Source organism: Hippoglossus stenolepis, chromosome 10, assembly GCF_022539355.2.
Source record: "Hippoglossus stenolepis isolate QCI-W04-F060 chromosome 10, HSTE1.2, whole genome shotgun sequence".
NCBI lineage: Eukaryota > Metazoa > Chordata > Actinopteri > Pleuronectiformes > Pleuronectidae > Hippoglossus > Hippoglossus stenolepis.
The window spans coordinates 20,292,837-20,309,634 of record NC_061492.1 but is presented as its reverse complement, the minus strand read 5'-3'; the positions used below and the strand labels follow the sequence as shown (position 1 = coordinate 20,309,634).

The 16,798-nt window shown below is 40.1% G+C and overlaps 1 protein-coding gene across 1 annotated transcript in view; it reads right to left on the bottom strand.

Moving 5' to 3' along the window:
- alk (ALK receptor tyrosine kinase) overlaps positions 1 to 16,798 on the bottom strand; it is a 351,702-nt gene that overhangs the window by 63,675 nt on the left and 271,229 nt on the right. Inside the window, exon 5 of the mRNA XM_035169137.2 lies at positions 16,124 to 16,257. Within this exon, the coding sequence (XP_035025028.2) occupies positions 16,124 to 16,257 (134 nt within the window). The remainder of the gene's footprint in view (positions 1 to 16,123; positions 16,258 to 16,798) is intronic.

Below are 16,798 nucleotides of genomic sequence, written 5' to 3'. Positions count from 1 at the left end.
CCTGATAAACCTTTGAAAGAGGGGTAGAGCGGTCGTCCTCCAACCTGAAGGTCGGCAGTTCGATCCCCGGTCTTCCCCATCTGAATGCCGAAGTGTCCTTGGGCAAGATGCTGAACCCTGAATTGCCCCTCATAGAACAACAAAGTGCTGCTAATAGATGCAGTGTGTGAATGCGTGAATGTAAAACTGTACTGTAAAGAGCTTTGAGTGGTCATCAAGACTAGAAAAGTGCTATATAAATACAAAACCATTTACCAAACCATTTAACTGACTCAGTTTCTCATTACTGCCTAGAAGCTCTGTAGGGTTCATGGCAAATACGTGTCACTTTAAAATTATATCTTTCCATTGGGTTTTTAAAGCCAGGGTTGCAGTTCTACAGTGACATTTTTGATCTTCTGAGACAGAAATCCTTCTGTTCACTCTACTTCTCAACAGCCACCAGTCCCATTACTGTATAATGTTCTGCTCAGTAGGATTGACAACTATCAGTGAATAATTGGTAAAATATGAACATATAGCTGAACAAGAGTCACTTAGAACATGCAATATAAGGGCTATTAACACTAGTGACATTCAGTAGGTAGAGAGAAAAGATTTCATCCGTCTATCATTCTTAAAGGTAGATGTTAATGGCTGCTTCCAACGCATACAACCCTTCCTAATGAAGAGTCCAGAGTAATCGCTTATACGATACATGATAAGGTAAATGGTAAATTGATGGTGTTGTACTTTTCTAATCTTATCGACCACTCAAAGCTACATTCACTCATTCAAAAACACATTTATACAGCACTGCTATATGCAGCTGTTTTTTGTTTTTTATCACAAATTTGAAAGCTACCAGCACAGCCATTAGGGGCAATTGGGGGATTAGTGTATCTGTTTTCAGACATGCAATGACCTATAGATAATCTCCTGACATTCTCTGGAGTGGCTGTAGGTAAGAACGTAATGTCTGTGTGAGATGCCCCCGAATTTCTTTGTAGTTTCTTGTGCCGGCCCTATAGTAAAAACTCAAAAGATTTTCCAAATAAGCAGATGTCAGTGGGTGTCTGATGAGGTTGATGACGGACGCAAAATGTGAAATAAACAAAAACAATACAAATATCTTGGGATGAAGAAGCAGCGCCTTACACGTAGAAGACACAGACACAGATTTCAAGAGAGCATCTGGTGAAAAGCCGGCGTTACAGTATGTCCTGCCTCTGCCTGCTGTGCTACCCCTAACCTCAACGCGTGATTTCTATGTGTTGTTGTGAACCCGTCTGAGCTGCTGTGTAGGTCATATGTGAAAGGCGAATGTCCTGACCCTATTCTGTGGACATTCAGTCAAAAACGGCTCATCTTGCCTGAGGACACTTTGGCATCCGGACTAGAAAAGTCCCGGATCAAACCACCACCCTTTTGCTTAACTCTACCTGCTGAGCCACAGCCGCCCACAACTCCTAAAATAGGGTTAGGGTTAGAGTGTACATTTCTGGTACATGTTGGAGTTAGGTTTGCAAAGACATGTTTTCTGTGTACAAATACAATTTTGTCACATGAACAGATACAGGAGACACAATGTTATGTCCCTAATGTCTTACAAATACTTCATGTGCTGTTTTATCAAGACATCAGTATTGCACAAGAAGGCCGTATTATCACTTTATATACAAAAGTAAATTAAAGCCATTTGTTACTTGTAACAATTCAAATTAACAATTTAAATTTAATGCCTGAAGTAAAATGCTTTCTTATCTCATCTTCTAATTATAGCCGAGGATGTTTTCAAGATGCGCTTTCACTCGAGTTTTGTTTTTCCTCTTCAGAAAGTCCAATTGTCTTCCAGATTACAAGCCAAGCTGCCCTCATTTTTCTACTTTTATTCAAGCCATCTGTTTGTGTGAAGAAAACACTTTACACTTTACCCACAAGATCAACAGGGAAAAAATGTCACCAAATAGAAATAAAACAACAGCCAAAAGTCTATGCTTAAAAAAATAGGCAGGTGTCCAAAGAGTGGAGTGTCTTCAGCTCTCTTAAGATTGTATTAATCAAGAAAAGAAAAGTTCAATCAGGCAAACTTTAGAAGTGATGAAAGCCATGAATAAAACATGTAAGGAGGTTAACAACTGTTGAGGTTGTCAATCATTTAAATCAAGGAAGGAGGGCCAGTGGTAAAATATAGGTTTTACTGTGTGGTCACTAAAGCAAATTTCAAATGTTTTCATGTATGCAGAAGAACAAAGAAATTGTTCCCCTTTTCACATCGTGCACTAGTTGAAATCAAGTTAACATTTAAGTATATTTGCTTAACTGCATCATCAATATCATGTTTTAAAATTCCACTGATAGAGTTGCCACACTGTGTTTCATATCATCAGATCATGCAAAGTAGTTTGTCTCATCATTTGAATATGATCTTTCGCTATGGTTTGGTGGAGATTTCAACACAGACTTTTTCAAGTTGAGCTGGAGTCATGTAAAGGGTAGTGAAATTAAAATGGCTACAGATGAGCAAGGATGTCAATGATAACCTTCAATCCCTGTTTTTTCTCAGGAAAAACACAAAGAAACGAAACGAAACGAAGATTTGCCTGGTTGGAGATCTGCTCGTGCTTTGTGGGAGGAAAGAGAGCCAGAAACGGTGAGGAAACTACGCAGAAAATACAAATGAAAAAAAAGACCCTTACAGACCTGACTTAGCCTAGCATTTAATTTAAAAGTAGTTAAAAGTAATATGTTGATTTGTTTACATTAATTGCTTTGTATTAATTAATCGTACATGCTATAATGAGGTGCTGTCCTCTGTCGTGGGGTAAAAATATCAAGAGGCCCAAGCGAGGGCTGCGCCTCTACCCTGCCGGCATACTGTAGGCAGAATCCAGGGATATTCATGGAGAATTACAGCGGCTCCGATGCTAAAGACGAATGCAGCCGAGTTTCCCAATGGACAGTGGACAGGACAAGAGGTATTCGCTCATAAATTCAATTAACTGCACACAGCCACGCTCGATTGGTCGGAGCTCTGCCCAATCACTACTGCTATCAGTCATACTCACTGCTGCAGAGAGATAGGCACACACAAGAGCAGATGGGCAGAAGCAGAAGCAGAAAATACCTTTTAATGTCTATTCTACAAACCAATGGATGATTTTTTCATTAACCTAAAGTAGATGATTTTGTGTTGAATTAAGTATTGTACTTAATTCCACATTCAACATATTTCTATTTTTTATAAGTGACTTGCTATGATGCTCCATGTAGCCTTAGACTAAGAGTCTGCACATTTGCATTGAGCTAAATGCTGACATTAGCATTGCTAACATGCTCACAACAATGTTTACAAGCTGTTAAGATGGTACCTGTGTTAGCATGCTTACATTTTGCTTATTTATTTACAGCAATTTGCGGTTTGGAAACAAACCATCAGCTGAGACTGAATCATCATTTTTTTTAAATCTAATGATGGAGTTGGAGGAAAAGTCAGATAAATACCAAATTCACTCATATGAATAGCATTACTCACTGTATGCTATTTGATTACCATACTTTGCACATTGCTATTGATAAATTCATATGAAATATGAACTAAAGAAGCCACCAGCAAACGTGAAGTGAGTGTCATAAATACCTTTGATGCACATTGAAAACAGAAAGAAGAAGAACATTTTTATCCATAAACAAGAGATGGAAAAAACAATCTCATAAATTAATGAAATAATGTGGAACATAACATGAACTCTAATGTTTTTTACAGTTATGGCCGATGTGGGGGTAGAGAATGTTAAAGACCACGGAGTCGCAGTGGTAAGATTGGTCTTAAAATTGAAGACACTAAGGAATAAGGTATGAATGGGTGAAGGTGTAGGGAACAAGGAAGAGCACAGCTAATAGGACTGAACAGTGCTATGGTTATATGTGTTCAACTTGAGATACACTATATTATCAAAGATAACACTGATAATACTGATAACCATTAGCACTTCACAGCAAATAAATGAACACTCTTAATCCATTTCTGCACTATTCTGGTTTGTACTACCATCATCCTGTCCTCTGTGTGCCTGATGCCTGCATACTATGTCATACTGTGTACTATGTTTTGAGTACATATTATGTTGCATACTTATATGTTCTGTTTTTGCGTACTTATATGTTCTGTCTACTTATATGTTTACACGTGTTTAAACGTGTCATAATAAAGCTATGGAGAAAACAAAATACAGCATTCTAAGTAGATGAGCTCCAAAGCTATCTGAAAAAACATCATTACATTAGTTTAGCTGTTAGTTTAACTGTCTGTTTTACATTAAATAGGAATAGAAAAAAATGACTCAGTTTGATAGCATTGTGTGGCTGAACATGCCATGATGATTCCTAGAAGTCAATAGTGTTGGTCTGAAACAGAGAGAAAGAATAATACCAAAAGATGTTTAATGCCGGTCATCACTAATGAAATAAAGAGGACCTAAAAACAATTACTCAAACTGAGCTGTTCGTTATTCACGTATCTGAGAGTGAATATTTTAAAGTAATCTGTAATACATTGCATTTAGCAATAAAGTTTACCTCAATGTATGGAAGCTAACAATGTTAGTCATTGTCCTGTCGCTGGTGTAGGTGGACGTGCAGGGTCCTTGAGCTCCCAGTCAGCTCCACCCTTTGCTCCATCCCAGCTCCTCCCTCTCATCCAAACATGGTTGCTTTTGTTTTCAATAATCAAGATGGCGACGGCGAATCAATGTCAAATCTGGGGCTTCATAATGGCAGTTCACAAACGTCACAATGGGTTGCCACTGGCATAAGTCCCAGATTTTGTCACTGGGAAACAGTAACACCCACGAAAATGACAGAAACAATGAGTTGGTAGTTATGAGCTTCCAGAGACAGCAGCCACTTGCCGCTTGAAGTGCAAAAATGATTGCAAGTCCCAGCGTTCTGAGATCATATGTAAGTAGAGCTATTGCTTCCACTTAGACATCGTCTAGTATCTATTTTTACCTATGACAAGTCAATCACTGCTTGAGTTGCTTGCCCTGAGAGCACACCACCTGTAGCAACCACCACAGAGTATAGTGCGCTTGATAAATCTTGCTTATACAAGTCATTTTTACTTTGTTGGCTCACTGTGTGATTTTGAAAAACATTTGTATAACTATTTTGTATGTATGAAACGTTTTAAGGAAGACGAAGATTGAAACTAGTGATCTTACCCTTTAAGCTAGTGTTGCTTTTGTCTGCACTTTGTGTGCAATATCCAAAAGACATTTTTGTGCATTATCTTGCTCATGAATCAAAGTATTACACGGTGTCTTTTCTCACCCTTGAGGCTTCTTACGTGACACAAACTTCTTGTCATTGAAACTAAGTAAAAATTGTGACTGAAGTGTAATACAGAGTGGCCTTGACATCAAAGCATCTGCCCCATAGGCAGCTTGGTTGTGGTGAGAGTGTAGCCTTTGTTTTGTTTAACACCATTAGCATTATAGCAGAGAGCTTTGATTCCTCAGTGAAAATGTATCCTTGATGTTTCATAGTTTTGTTTTGGTTTGATGACAGTGGAGCAGGCTTGGCATCAGTGGGTTCAAAACATAACGAACAACAAAGAGTAATAGACTATCTAGGTTCCTCTTCCTTTGCTACAAAATATTAGGAATTATAGATTTGTTAACATCTCTGACTTCATGATTACTTGAGCAAATATTAAGCGTTATTAGTGAACTAATAGTAATCTTGCACCATAGTAATATTTGGTAGGGGGATCCCATAACTCTCAAATCAGCCTGAAGATGTTGGAAAACTGCTCCATCATGACATGACTGCAGCATAGATTTCTGCAGATTTGTCAGTTGCTCATCCATGCTGCCTATCTCCAGTTCTACCACATCCCATACGTGTTACATTAAATTCAGTTCTGGTGACTGGGGAGGACACTGAAGTTCACTAAACTCACTATCATGTTTATGAAACCAGTTTGAGACAACTTTTGCTTTGGGACATGATGAATTGTTCGACTGGAAAAGGCGGTAAGTTGTGTTAATGATTAGCAACAATACTTAGATGCTGTGGCTTCAAACCACAGTTGATTGGTAAAGGGCTCAAAGTGTGTCACGAAAAACACTGTCACACCACCAGTCTGGACTGTTTACACAAGGCAGGTCGGGTTCATGGATTCATGCCATTGATGCCAAATTCTGACTCTCTATCATCTGCAGCCTCAGCACAAATCCAACATCATCACCAGGCAAAATTTTTCCAATCTTCCACTGTCCAGTTTTGCTAAGCCTGTGTCCACTGCAGCTTCAGACTTCTGTTCTCAGCTGAGAGGACTGGAAGTTGACATGGTCCGCTGTTGTAGCCCATCTGCCTCATGGTCCAATGTGTTGTAGACAGAAGATAGAGTTTTTTTTCTTTTTTACTCACCACAGTTGTAAAGAGAGGTTATCTGAGTAACTGTGTCTGTCACCTCAAAACAGTTTGGCAATTCTCCTCTGAAATCTATACTCAACAAGGTATTTCCATCCACAGAACTGATGCTCAATGGATGTTTCTTGTTTTTCATACTATTCTGAGCAAAAACTCCAGACACTGCTGGGTGTGAAAATCCCATCAGATCAGCAATTTCAGAAGCAGTCACACCATATCGGACAGCACCACATGATATCATCCTGTCAGGAGGTGGAACTGTCATAACAAAAGGTTGTCATGGGTTAACGGGCCGACTGTGGCTGAGGGGGTAGAGCTGTCCTCTAACCTGTCACCGTTGATCTGGGCCCCATTCTGCATACCCAAGTGTCCTTGGGTAACTCACTGAACCCCAGAAATTGCCCCTTCTCATAGAGAAATAGCTGCCCATAGATGCACTGCATGAATGTGTGTATGAATGGGTGAATGGTAGAAACTGTACTGTAAAGTGCTTTAAGTGGTCGTTAAGACTAGAAAAGGCTATGTAGAATACAGACCATTTATCTATATGGACCATTTACCAGCCTGTCAAACAACGATCATGCCATCTTCAAAAGTAACAGAGATCACATTGTTCCTCATTCTCATGTACGATCTTCAATTGAAGCTCCTGAGCTGTTATATGTTAAACTGCTGCCACATGATTGGCTGATAGGATAATTGAATGAATATGCAGGTGCACAATAGCAAATAAAGACTGAGGGAAGAAAAGTTCATAGAATAGATAGTCTTTCTATAATAGCCCCTATATATCTCTGTAAACTGATTTAGATAGAACCAATGGGAGAATTATACAGCAAACATCCTGTAGCTACGTAGTAAGTATAATACAACATTGTAAAGCCTGTCATTTCAATCAAATAGACAAAAGTGACTTAATGACCAGATCATATTATATATAACATTATTTTATCTAAACATTTAATGCAGGAAATGTGTCCCCTTCAGAATCTAATGAGATTTAAGGTTACTGTGTGTTTATGACTGATTTCCATTCAATGATGCTTTAAGTGCGTAACATCCACAAATTCTCTCCTCCCTGCCAGGTCAGGGTGGATTTAAACATCTGTTCCATTTGGCATGTGTATGCTGGGAACACTCCACTCGGTGCCCTGGGCCATTTAACACTTGCTCAATATCTTAAAATGAAACTGCCAGATTGCCTTGGAAAAGTGCCGGCAACAGGAACCTAGTTTGTGTTGAGGGGACGCTGCTTGGGGAAAGGCCTAAGGCAAGAGATTAGAGGTAGAATGTGATGCGGCTTAGCCCGCATAGGGCTTTTTCCTGGCAGGTTGTATTATCTGTTAATTGATGAGTTGTGTTTTTCACTTCAACTTTTTTTGTAATTGGACATTCTCTTTGGGATAACAATGTGACCTCCAACATGTTTCCAAGGGACCTAAAAGTATCCAGTGACATCAGAAGATCCACAGATCTTTGCAATAAAAAGACAAAAAATTACCCAATCGAATTACCTTCAAGTAAATTTGGCAGGTAGGTGAAAACTGCTGATTTCCCTCAAGGCTACTAAAGGCTGTGGCCGAAAATTAAAGAGGGCCTCCTTTTAACAAACTTACCTTAATGTACTTATGAAACAAAGTATCTGATCAAATTACTTTTTAGTTCTGTTCTTTTAATCCCGGCCTAGTAAGTAAAACACTGATGAAAAAAGAATGAATGAATGGGAAAAAAATTACCTGTGTATGGAAATAATAAATACCTCTTTTACACCAAATTTGTAGAAATATGCAGATTTTTAAATGCTGGAAAAAAGGACTCCTTTCCCATTGCCAGTGGAGAAGCTTGCCTTTCGTGTTCGACATCACAAACGCACTCAAAACTTAGGTGCTCTCTCACCTCCCTGTCTTGCCAAATTAGCATGTTCATCAAGGTGTCACGTTTCCAACACTGTCGATCAGAGCCATAGACAGTAAAAACCTGTGTCTTCTGCAGACTCATTTGACCCAGGAATGAATGCAGATCGACAAAAGCTAGATGTTTTGGGCTTTTGGGCCAAACTTCAAAATAACACAAACATCGATTTTTACCTCCGAATAGGACGTTATGTTTTCATTGCTGTTTACAGGATTACGCAAAAACTACTTTTTATTAAAACTTGGTGGAAAGGTGCGGGAAAAGAAAGAACACATTCACTTTTAGAGCAGATTCAATTAAGGGGGTGGATCCAGGATTTATTTTTCATTTTCTTTAACATTGGGAGATAGGTTTGCGCTTTTTGACATTTTGTGAATTTCTGCAGAGAAATAACAAGAAATAATGCAGAGATTTTGAAGAGAAAAAGCAGGTACACTAAGAGGACTGATATCTATGAATGTGTGCACTTGGTGTGGCTTGATTGAATTTAAGGGGACTGTTGGACCTTGACTGAGATATGTGCTCTACTGCGTGCTATTCAAGTTCTTGATCGGGTTGTTTTATAATTGCAAATTCAACGTGCAGTGAAAGTAATGATGTTCTTTTCTGATACTTTGGAAGTGTATCAGCTCCCATAAACAGCTTGTTAAACATAGTGTATCATTATAAAAGTTAAACTTTACAATTTCACAAATGGTATAATTACACCTTCTATGATAAAAAAGTGCTTAGTTATTGTATAAAGCATTAGTTTGTTTTCTTTTTTAGTTTACACATGAAATTGACTTCACATCTGCTGCTCATGCCCTAAATTTAATTAAACATTATATTTAACTGCATTTATGTTTTTTTATTGAGAGAAATAGACGTTTTATCACTTGCTCTGCAGAAACACTGTTGGATTTTATTTCCTAAGGGGCCTGCACCTTGGCCCTATTTTAATTTAACTTCTGCTACAACGGGGAATTCAAATGTCAGCATGACCTACTGTACAATTCATTTGGCAAAGGTGAAAACACATTTCACTTGTAGATATAATATTTTATTTTCATATGTTGAGAATACATTTAATGTTGTCAGTGAAGAAGAGTTAACTCACAGGTTGGGGAGGGGGCAGATAGAGAGGTGGAGGGCAGCACTGCTCTGTTTTTAAACTTCTCTTTATCAGGACCTTACTCGGAATACACTGAATTACATGTTCCTGCAAATCATACCACATTTCCTGACTGATCCTTTACCGGTTTACTATCAGCATACAGCAGTGTCTGCTTAGCATTTTGTCCACAAAGCAATAATATCTGTTGCACTATATACATAGTGTTTATGGGTGTTTATATAACACTTAAGTCTAATTGAACACTCAAAGCTCTTCACAGTACAAATCACATTCACCTATTCATGCTCATTCAATGCTTCAATGCAGCCCTTTTTCACAAACCATTCATGCTCTGTCAGCACAGCCGACAAGTAGGGGTTTAGTATCTTGCCCAAGGACACTTCAGAATGCAGACTGGAGGTGCCGGGGATCGAACCACCTACAATCTGGTTAACAGACACCTACATCTCCAGAGCCTCACCTGTCACAAGAGTTTTGGGGTGAATCCTGGTATTTTAAGTTTCAGTACAAAATTAAATACTTCTCACTTCTTCTATAAAGGAGGAAGCACAGCACAGTATGTGCACACACTAATCCCTAACCCTAACCCGTCTCTCTATAGTTGTGAGGACACTCATTGACATAATGCATTCCCTAGCCCCTTACCCTAACCGTAACCATCACACCTAAATACCTAACCCTAACCCTAAAACCAACTCTTAACCCTCAAACAGCCCAGTGAATTTTTGAGGACCAGCCAAAATGTCCTCAGAACATCAAAATGTCCTCACAATGATGGTATTGAATTGGTATTGGCCCTCATAACTATATATATAGATACAGCAGACACACACACACACACACACACACACACACACACACACACACACACACACACACACACACACACACACACACACACACACACACACACACACACACACACACACACACACACACACACACACACACTGCTGACAAACAAACAGACATGTTTGAAAACCCAATCTCCTAGGTAGAGGTAAAACTGTTTCTGAAACATATCTTCACTTCAGATGAAAGCTTTTTGTGTGTTAACCCAGAGGCTTCTATCCAGTAAATGTTCATATTAATGAATATCAATAGTAAGGCAAAAGTTTGATCCTGTAACTGAAAGTTTTCCAAGTAGAATACATTTAATATAAATATTTTCTACACTGGATTAACATTTTTCAGTCCGCCCACGTGCACATCTATAGATTGATGAACACTGGCAGAGCTGACTTCACAGGACTAATGTGGAAACAATGAAATCAGTTATCCTATTATTGCTCGGTCTTACAGGCTACTGCGTCACTGTACGACATCCGTAAAACCTTTTGCTTGAATTCTGACATTATTTTCATCTTATAGACACCCTCACTCTGTTGTGACAGTGTGGGGGGTTTATCTCTGTCAAAAATATACATTTTTTTATCACCTTGGGCTTTTTATCCAATAACACAAACTCCAGGGATGAATTTATTTTATTCATGCAGTCAAGTGAAATTAAATTAAAGGCTCATGCTGGAGATGTTCTGCGTATTTAAAGCAGAGCCCCGGCACCAGGCTATGACACTGAGCGGCTTTTTTCCCCAAATCACCATCAGCCATCCATCCACATGTCCAACAATCTGTCCACTCCACCGGCTTTCTCTGAACCCATTTCCCTCATTGCCTCTACAGGGCTGTGTGTGATTGATGGGCCTGGGGACACCCTCACTCTGCTGTGTACCTAATCGCAAAGTATAGACTAGCTGTAACGCTCCATTAGGGGCCCGCAGCAGCATCGTGTAATGGTTAGGGAAATGGGGTAGGGAAGGGAAGGTCACTGGTTCAAATTCCCACGGGGGTTCACTGCCGCCGCCTTGTCGCCAATTGGAAAAATGAATTGCGACACTTTGCAGGGTAATGCATGAGCACAAGTACCGAAAATCCTCTTCAGTGGACAAACATTTTTATAACTGCAAAGGCGAATGTGACCTTCTGCCTTGCCACAGTACAATGAGAGAGGCAAAGTCAAAACTGCTATTGACACAATCTGGTAATGAGCTTGTCAGTCAACACATTAGTCTCTGTTTACTTCCAGGAGTGAGACAGTAGGATTTGAAAAGTGCCAGCGACAGAGTTGCTGCTCTTGAATAATTAGGTCTCTGTACAGCTATGCAACAACCATCAGAGAAATACTGGTAGAAGGCGGGATTCTAACATCCTGTCGGGAAGGATGAGCACCACAGAAGCAGCCACACAAGTCACTTTAGGGGCAACAAATTGGATTGCTTGTTGGCCCTGTGACTGATGAGTTAATTAAAGTGGAGGGGTATGGAGGAAGGAGTTAGACACTCCTCCATTTATTTTTCCTGTATTGACTATATCTCCGCGCACTTCACTGGGTTGAGTAATCGCCACCTCTCTGCTCAAGCAAACAACTAAGAGGGAGGAAATGGACATTGTCATTGTCAAATTTGATCAAACTGAATTAATCTAGGTAAAGACAATTGTGAATCAGTGAGTGTGGAAAATGTTGGACTTCTGACGATTACATATGCCATGACAGACATCTTCAAAAGACAGCTGTGGAAATTATATTAATTATGAGCATGTTTTCTCTCTCACACTGATTTGGCTCCGGAGGGAGAGCGGCTGGTCCACAAGGGTCAGCATTTTGATCCCTATCTACCCCATTCCGCATGCTGACACTGAAGCACTAAATTTCTGCCTGCATGGCTGTGAGAGCAGTGTGTGAGTAATGTGTGATAGAGACAGTGCTGCACTTAGATGCACTGCATGAATATGTGTATGAATGGGTGCAAAATTGAACTGTAAAGCACTGTGAGTAGTCATCAAGCTGAGAAAAGCTTTGTATAAAAACAGATCATTACCACTTGGGAATCCAAATTATGCTTCACTCACAAAAATCCGTTACGCAACCTCCTCAATTGGAAAAACATAACATTATATGTCCACAGAATTATACTTGCCTAAATTAAAACAAATTATATCACCAACATTAATGGCACCAATTAGCTAATTTTGAGTACAGGGGACTGGGACAAATAAAGCAAACAACTGTCTTTGCCAGCGATTGAGTCTGAGAGTCTTAATCGAACAGCCTGGCTTCGTGTTCTGTGCAAGGTAGGAAGAGAGGTAATTTGAGCCCAGCCTTGTGACAGGTGCTAGAGGGGAAAGTGGGGGAGGTTTAGAACACCGCGAAATGTGGTGAGGCTGCACGGTGAGTGTGCCGAGACGGATTAAGGCTTAGTTTGGGCGTGGGATGTGTGCGGTGGGTGTTGTGCTGGGGACTCAGGTGGTGCCTAAGGAGAGTACGGCACGTCTGCATGTTTTTTTTCTCTCTGCTAGCCACAGCTTATGCGCCGCCTGGTAAAGAGGAACATAGTGAACTCAGAGAACAATTATACACTGTTCAACGGAGGCTGGATTTGCATGAGCAATAACGGCTGCTCGGCTCCGTCCTTGCAGTGACGGAGGAGACAGTTACACAAACAATCACTGGAGAATCATTAAGGCTGTGGTGGAACTGATGCAGTTTTGTTTTTGTGTGTTTTTCTTTTTTTTGTACTTTTGTTAGAAGCTTTTCTCTTCGTGCAAAATGATTCTGGTGATTGTTTGGGGAAGTGACTGTTCCCTCAAACCTCACTTTATGAATGACTTTTGGATCAGAATATAGATTTTGGTTTCAAGATTGGGACAAAGCTTATGTTAAAAGTTCATAATTGAGGGTTAGAGAAAGAAATACAAAATGTATGTGCAGGAAAGCGCCGTGGAGCATGGTGCATTTAAGTGCATTTAAATGTCCCTATCCCTGTCCTTTTAATAACCTACCCTATCTTTCTCCGTTTTCCACACTCACCCACATTCATTTACATATTTGATAACCAAAACCAAATCATGTAATGGGGAAGTCGGGTGTTGCCGATTAGCTCTCAGGTTGCCAGGGTCGGCCAGCTGTGAGAAACTCATCTGCATCAAATGATGAATTGTTCCCTGTAACTAACTGCTCTGACCCGACCTCCAGTATGACCCATTTGAATTAAATTTAAAGAATTAGTGCTAGGAAATTTATTTAAACGATTTTTCCTCTTTCATTTGAAAATAAATATTGACCAAGCATAAAAGCTATTTCACTGTTGCAGAGCTCAAAGAGACTCACCCTCTATAAAGGTGAGGAGATTAAATTTGCTGCACTGTGGGCATCGCTCTGAATTCAAAAAGAGGCCTTGGGGAACGATCACCTATTTTCAAGAAGCTCTGTATGGTTTTATAGGAAAATGCAATCAAAAGCCCACTTGAATGCTTTCCAGTATATGTAGCATAACAAGCAGTGGGATGGAGTGGACTTTAAAGAAGCATTGCACAACACTGGTCCATCTGCCAGTCCTTTGTCCGAGTGATCCGCCCCAAATCTCTGGCCAGAAATCAGGGCAACTGAGGATGACAATAGTTGACAGGAAGAGGAACAATTGTTCACGTAACAAGCCAATAATATTCCCAGGCGTCCACTATATCCAGGGGCAGAAGTTTTGCCACTTTCTTCAAAACAGTAGAAACAAACTAAAACAAACTTTTCTAAACGTTTCATATTCTGTGTGTAAAATTACTTGAAACGTTAATAAGCTCCAAAATACGGCCACGTGTTTTACGTAATAATCTATGTTCTAATCAGTGTATTTTTTAAATATATCTATATTTCTGGTATCCCTGGCTTTTGCTTGAAAGTGTAAATGCTAACAGCTGCCATGGGACTGAGGGTTGTTTTTCAAGGAGATTGGTTTTATAGTTCATTCTGTAAGTTCTTCTCTGTAGTGCAGATGTAAAAAAAAAAAACCTCAGTGCAGTTTCCCATGAGCCTCTACAGAGCATTCTTTAACATTTGACTCTATCTAATTAGCGTATTTACTGAGGAAGTCTGAATGCAAATATAAATACATAACTGCAAAACCAAGTAAAAGAAGGTAGGTTTGTAGGACAATGTTGTGTAAGCAACATTATATCACATTATATCAATGTAGGGATCTCCTTTGAACGATGCTGCCAGTTTTAAGATTTAATTTAGTCCATAATAAGCAGCTACTGGTGGAGCATTTCTCTTGGTCATCCTTTACTTGATTATTCCTTTTTATGTTCAGCAGACTTGAACGCAGTCTGGTAAACAAGTTGGGTAACTTTTCCAGTAGATAAGGCATTAAATTAACTCACTCACTCACAAGATCATCCCTCTTTCATCATGCAGCGTTATTGGCAAAGACGAAGATGATTTTGTATATTAAATACATCCGTATGATTTCATACATGTACAGAACTGGAATCTGTCCCATTTAAACATCATCTGCTTGGTGTGACATTTTGTACCCCTCTGCCCACCACACATCTGTCTGAGAGGAAACAAAGCTTTTGTCCACATTTCCTTGGAAACACACACTTGAAATGTGTAAGCAAAGGGTGCTGTGCTTCTGCATGTTGCGCAGGAGGAAATTGAATCAGTTATTTTAATCCAATTTCAGCAGCTTTCCAGGTTGACAGAGAAGGATATTATTTCAGTCTGGAGCAGTCTACGCATTTCATTCATTCACTCCGCAACATGGTGTAATGAAGTTAAAAAATCACTGAGTGTAGCCAAGCCACTTCCAGTTCGACATGTTTAAACTGCTTTGGCAACCCGGGCGCTCTGCAGACATGTGAGACACATTTAGTCTGCACACATTATATACAGAGACTGTGACAGGAAACTCACACACACCCAAAAACACTAAAAACTTACAAAGGAGTTATCACATAATATCTTAGTTTGTACTTGTTTACACCACTTTATGTAAGATCGAATGATAAATTAGATAAACCAGATAATCCAGAGCCCCACATCACATACAATTATAGTCAAATTTGACTGAAAAAAATGTCAATGCTGGCTGTGGTGCAATGTTCAGTTTATAAATATCAGAAAAATATAAACCGATGCACGAAACCGTATTTTTGGAGGTGCAATCAAAGAATATATGCACACACCACTGGATAAATCCTTTTTTTTGGTATTGTTTAACTCAAATATGATCAAAATATATTTTTTTACAAATGTAAATCAGTGAGTGAGCAGAATTTCGGCTTCTGACGATTGCCTGTGTCATGACAGATGTCCTAAAAAAACTGCTAACAATGGACCATATGAATGTGGAAATTATATTAGTTATGAGCATGTTTTCTCTCTCACACTGACTGGGGCAGATTTGGCTCAGGAGGGGGAGCAGGTCGTCCACTAGGGTCAGCATTTTTATCCCTGTCTACCCCAGTCCATGTGTGATAGAGACAGTGCTGTACATAGATGCACTGCATGAATATGTGTATGAATGGGTGCAAAATTGTACTGTAAAGCACTTTGAGGGGTCATCAAGCTGAGAAAAGCTTTGTTAGTTTATAAATGTCAGTTTATGAATATATGACAAATATAAACCCAGGCAACAGGTGTAATCAGAGAATATTTGCACACATCTATGGATAAATAATTCATAGACTTGCTTAACTTCAGCAAACAACTTTAAACATCTAATTTTCACACTTTCCTACAAAATCGTATATTTCACAAAATTAACCACATTCACACAAAAGTGCACCCAAACAAACAAACCTTACAATCATTTCTGACAGATATGACATGTGTCGGCTTACCCATGGTGCAGTTGGTGGTGAAGTGGGGCTCGATAGTGGCCGTGTCGTCCTGCGGGATCCGCTGGTCGTAGCTGGCTGAGAGCCGAAAGGGAGATCCACCATGTGTGCCCAGGGTGAGGTGGACCACTGCCCAGCTGCCAAAGAGAGAAAGCAGGAGCAGGATCAATGCAAGGAGCAGACACCACGGCTGACAGATAAAACCACATTTGTGGCGGGGGTCGGGGGTTAGGGTGGCGCAGGCCTGCTCTGACTGAGCTCCTAAAGTTTCAGAGGGGGGACTGTCCAGAGCTTCAGCAGAAGCCGTCATCTCGGCTTCCTCGTTGTCTTCCATTTTGGGAGGATCGCTTTCTTCTTTAGCCTGGTGATGCATGGCCCACCCTTTGAGCCCACCCCAGATTGTCAGGTGCGAAGTGGTGCCTCAATTGAGCGTGCGGAGAAGAGGCTCTATGTCAAGACTTTAAAGGCAGCAGGTGTGTTGAGGGTCGAGAGACAACCACACACTCAGGTCAAGTCGTTGTGTTGAGGCAAGCTGCCGTCCTGCGGTGAATGCTGTCCTCCCTCACCCAGCGGCTGGCTTTGTGTAGTTCAACTGTCCCTAATTTTATTAAGCAAATTGTACTGATTTCTCTTTGGCTCCGAGCTCATCAACAATCGCCCACTCTCTCTCCCCCTCCC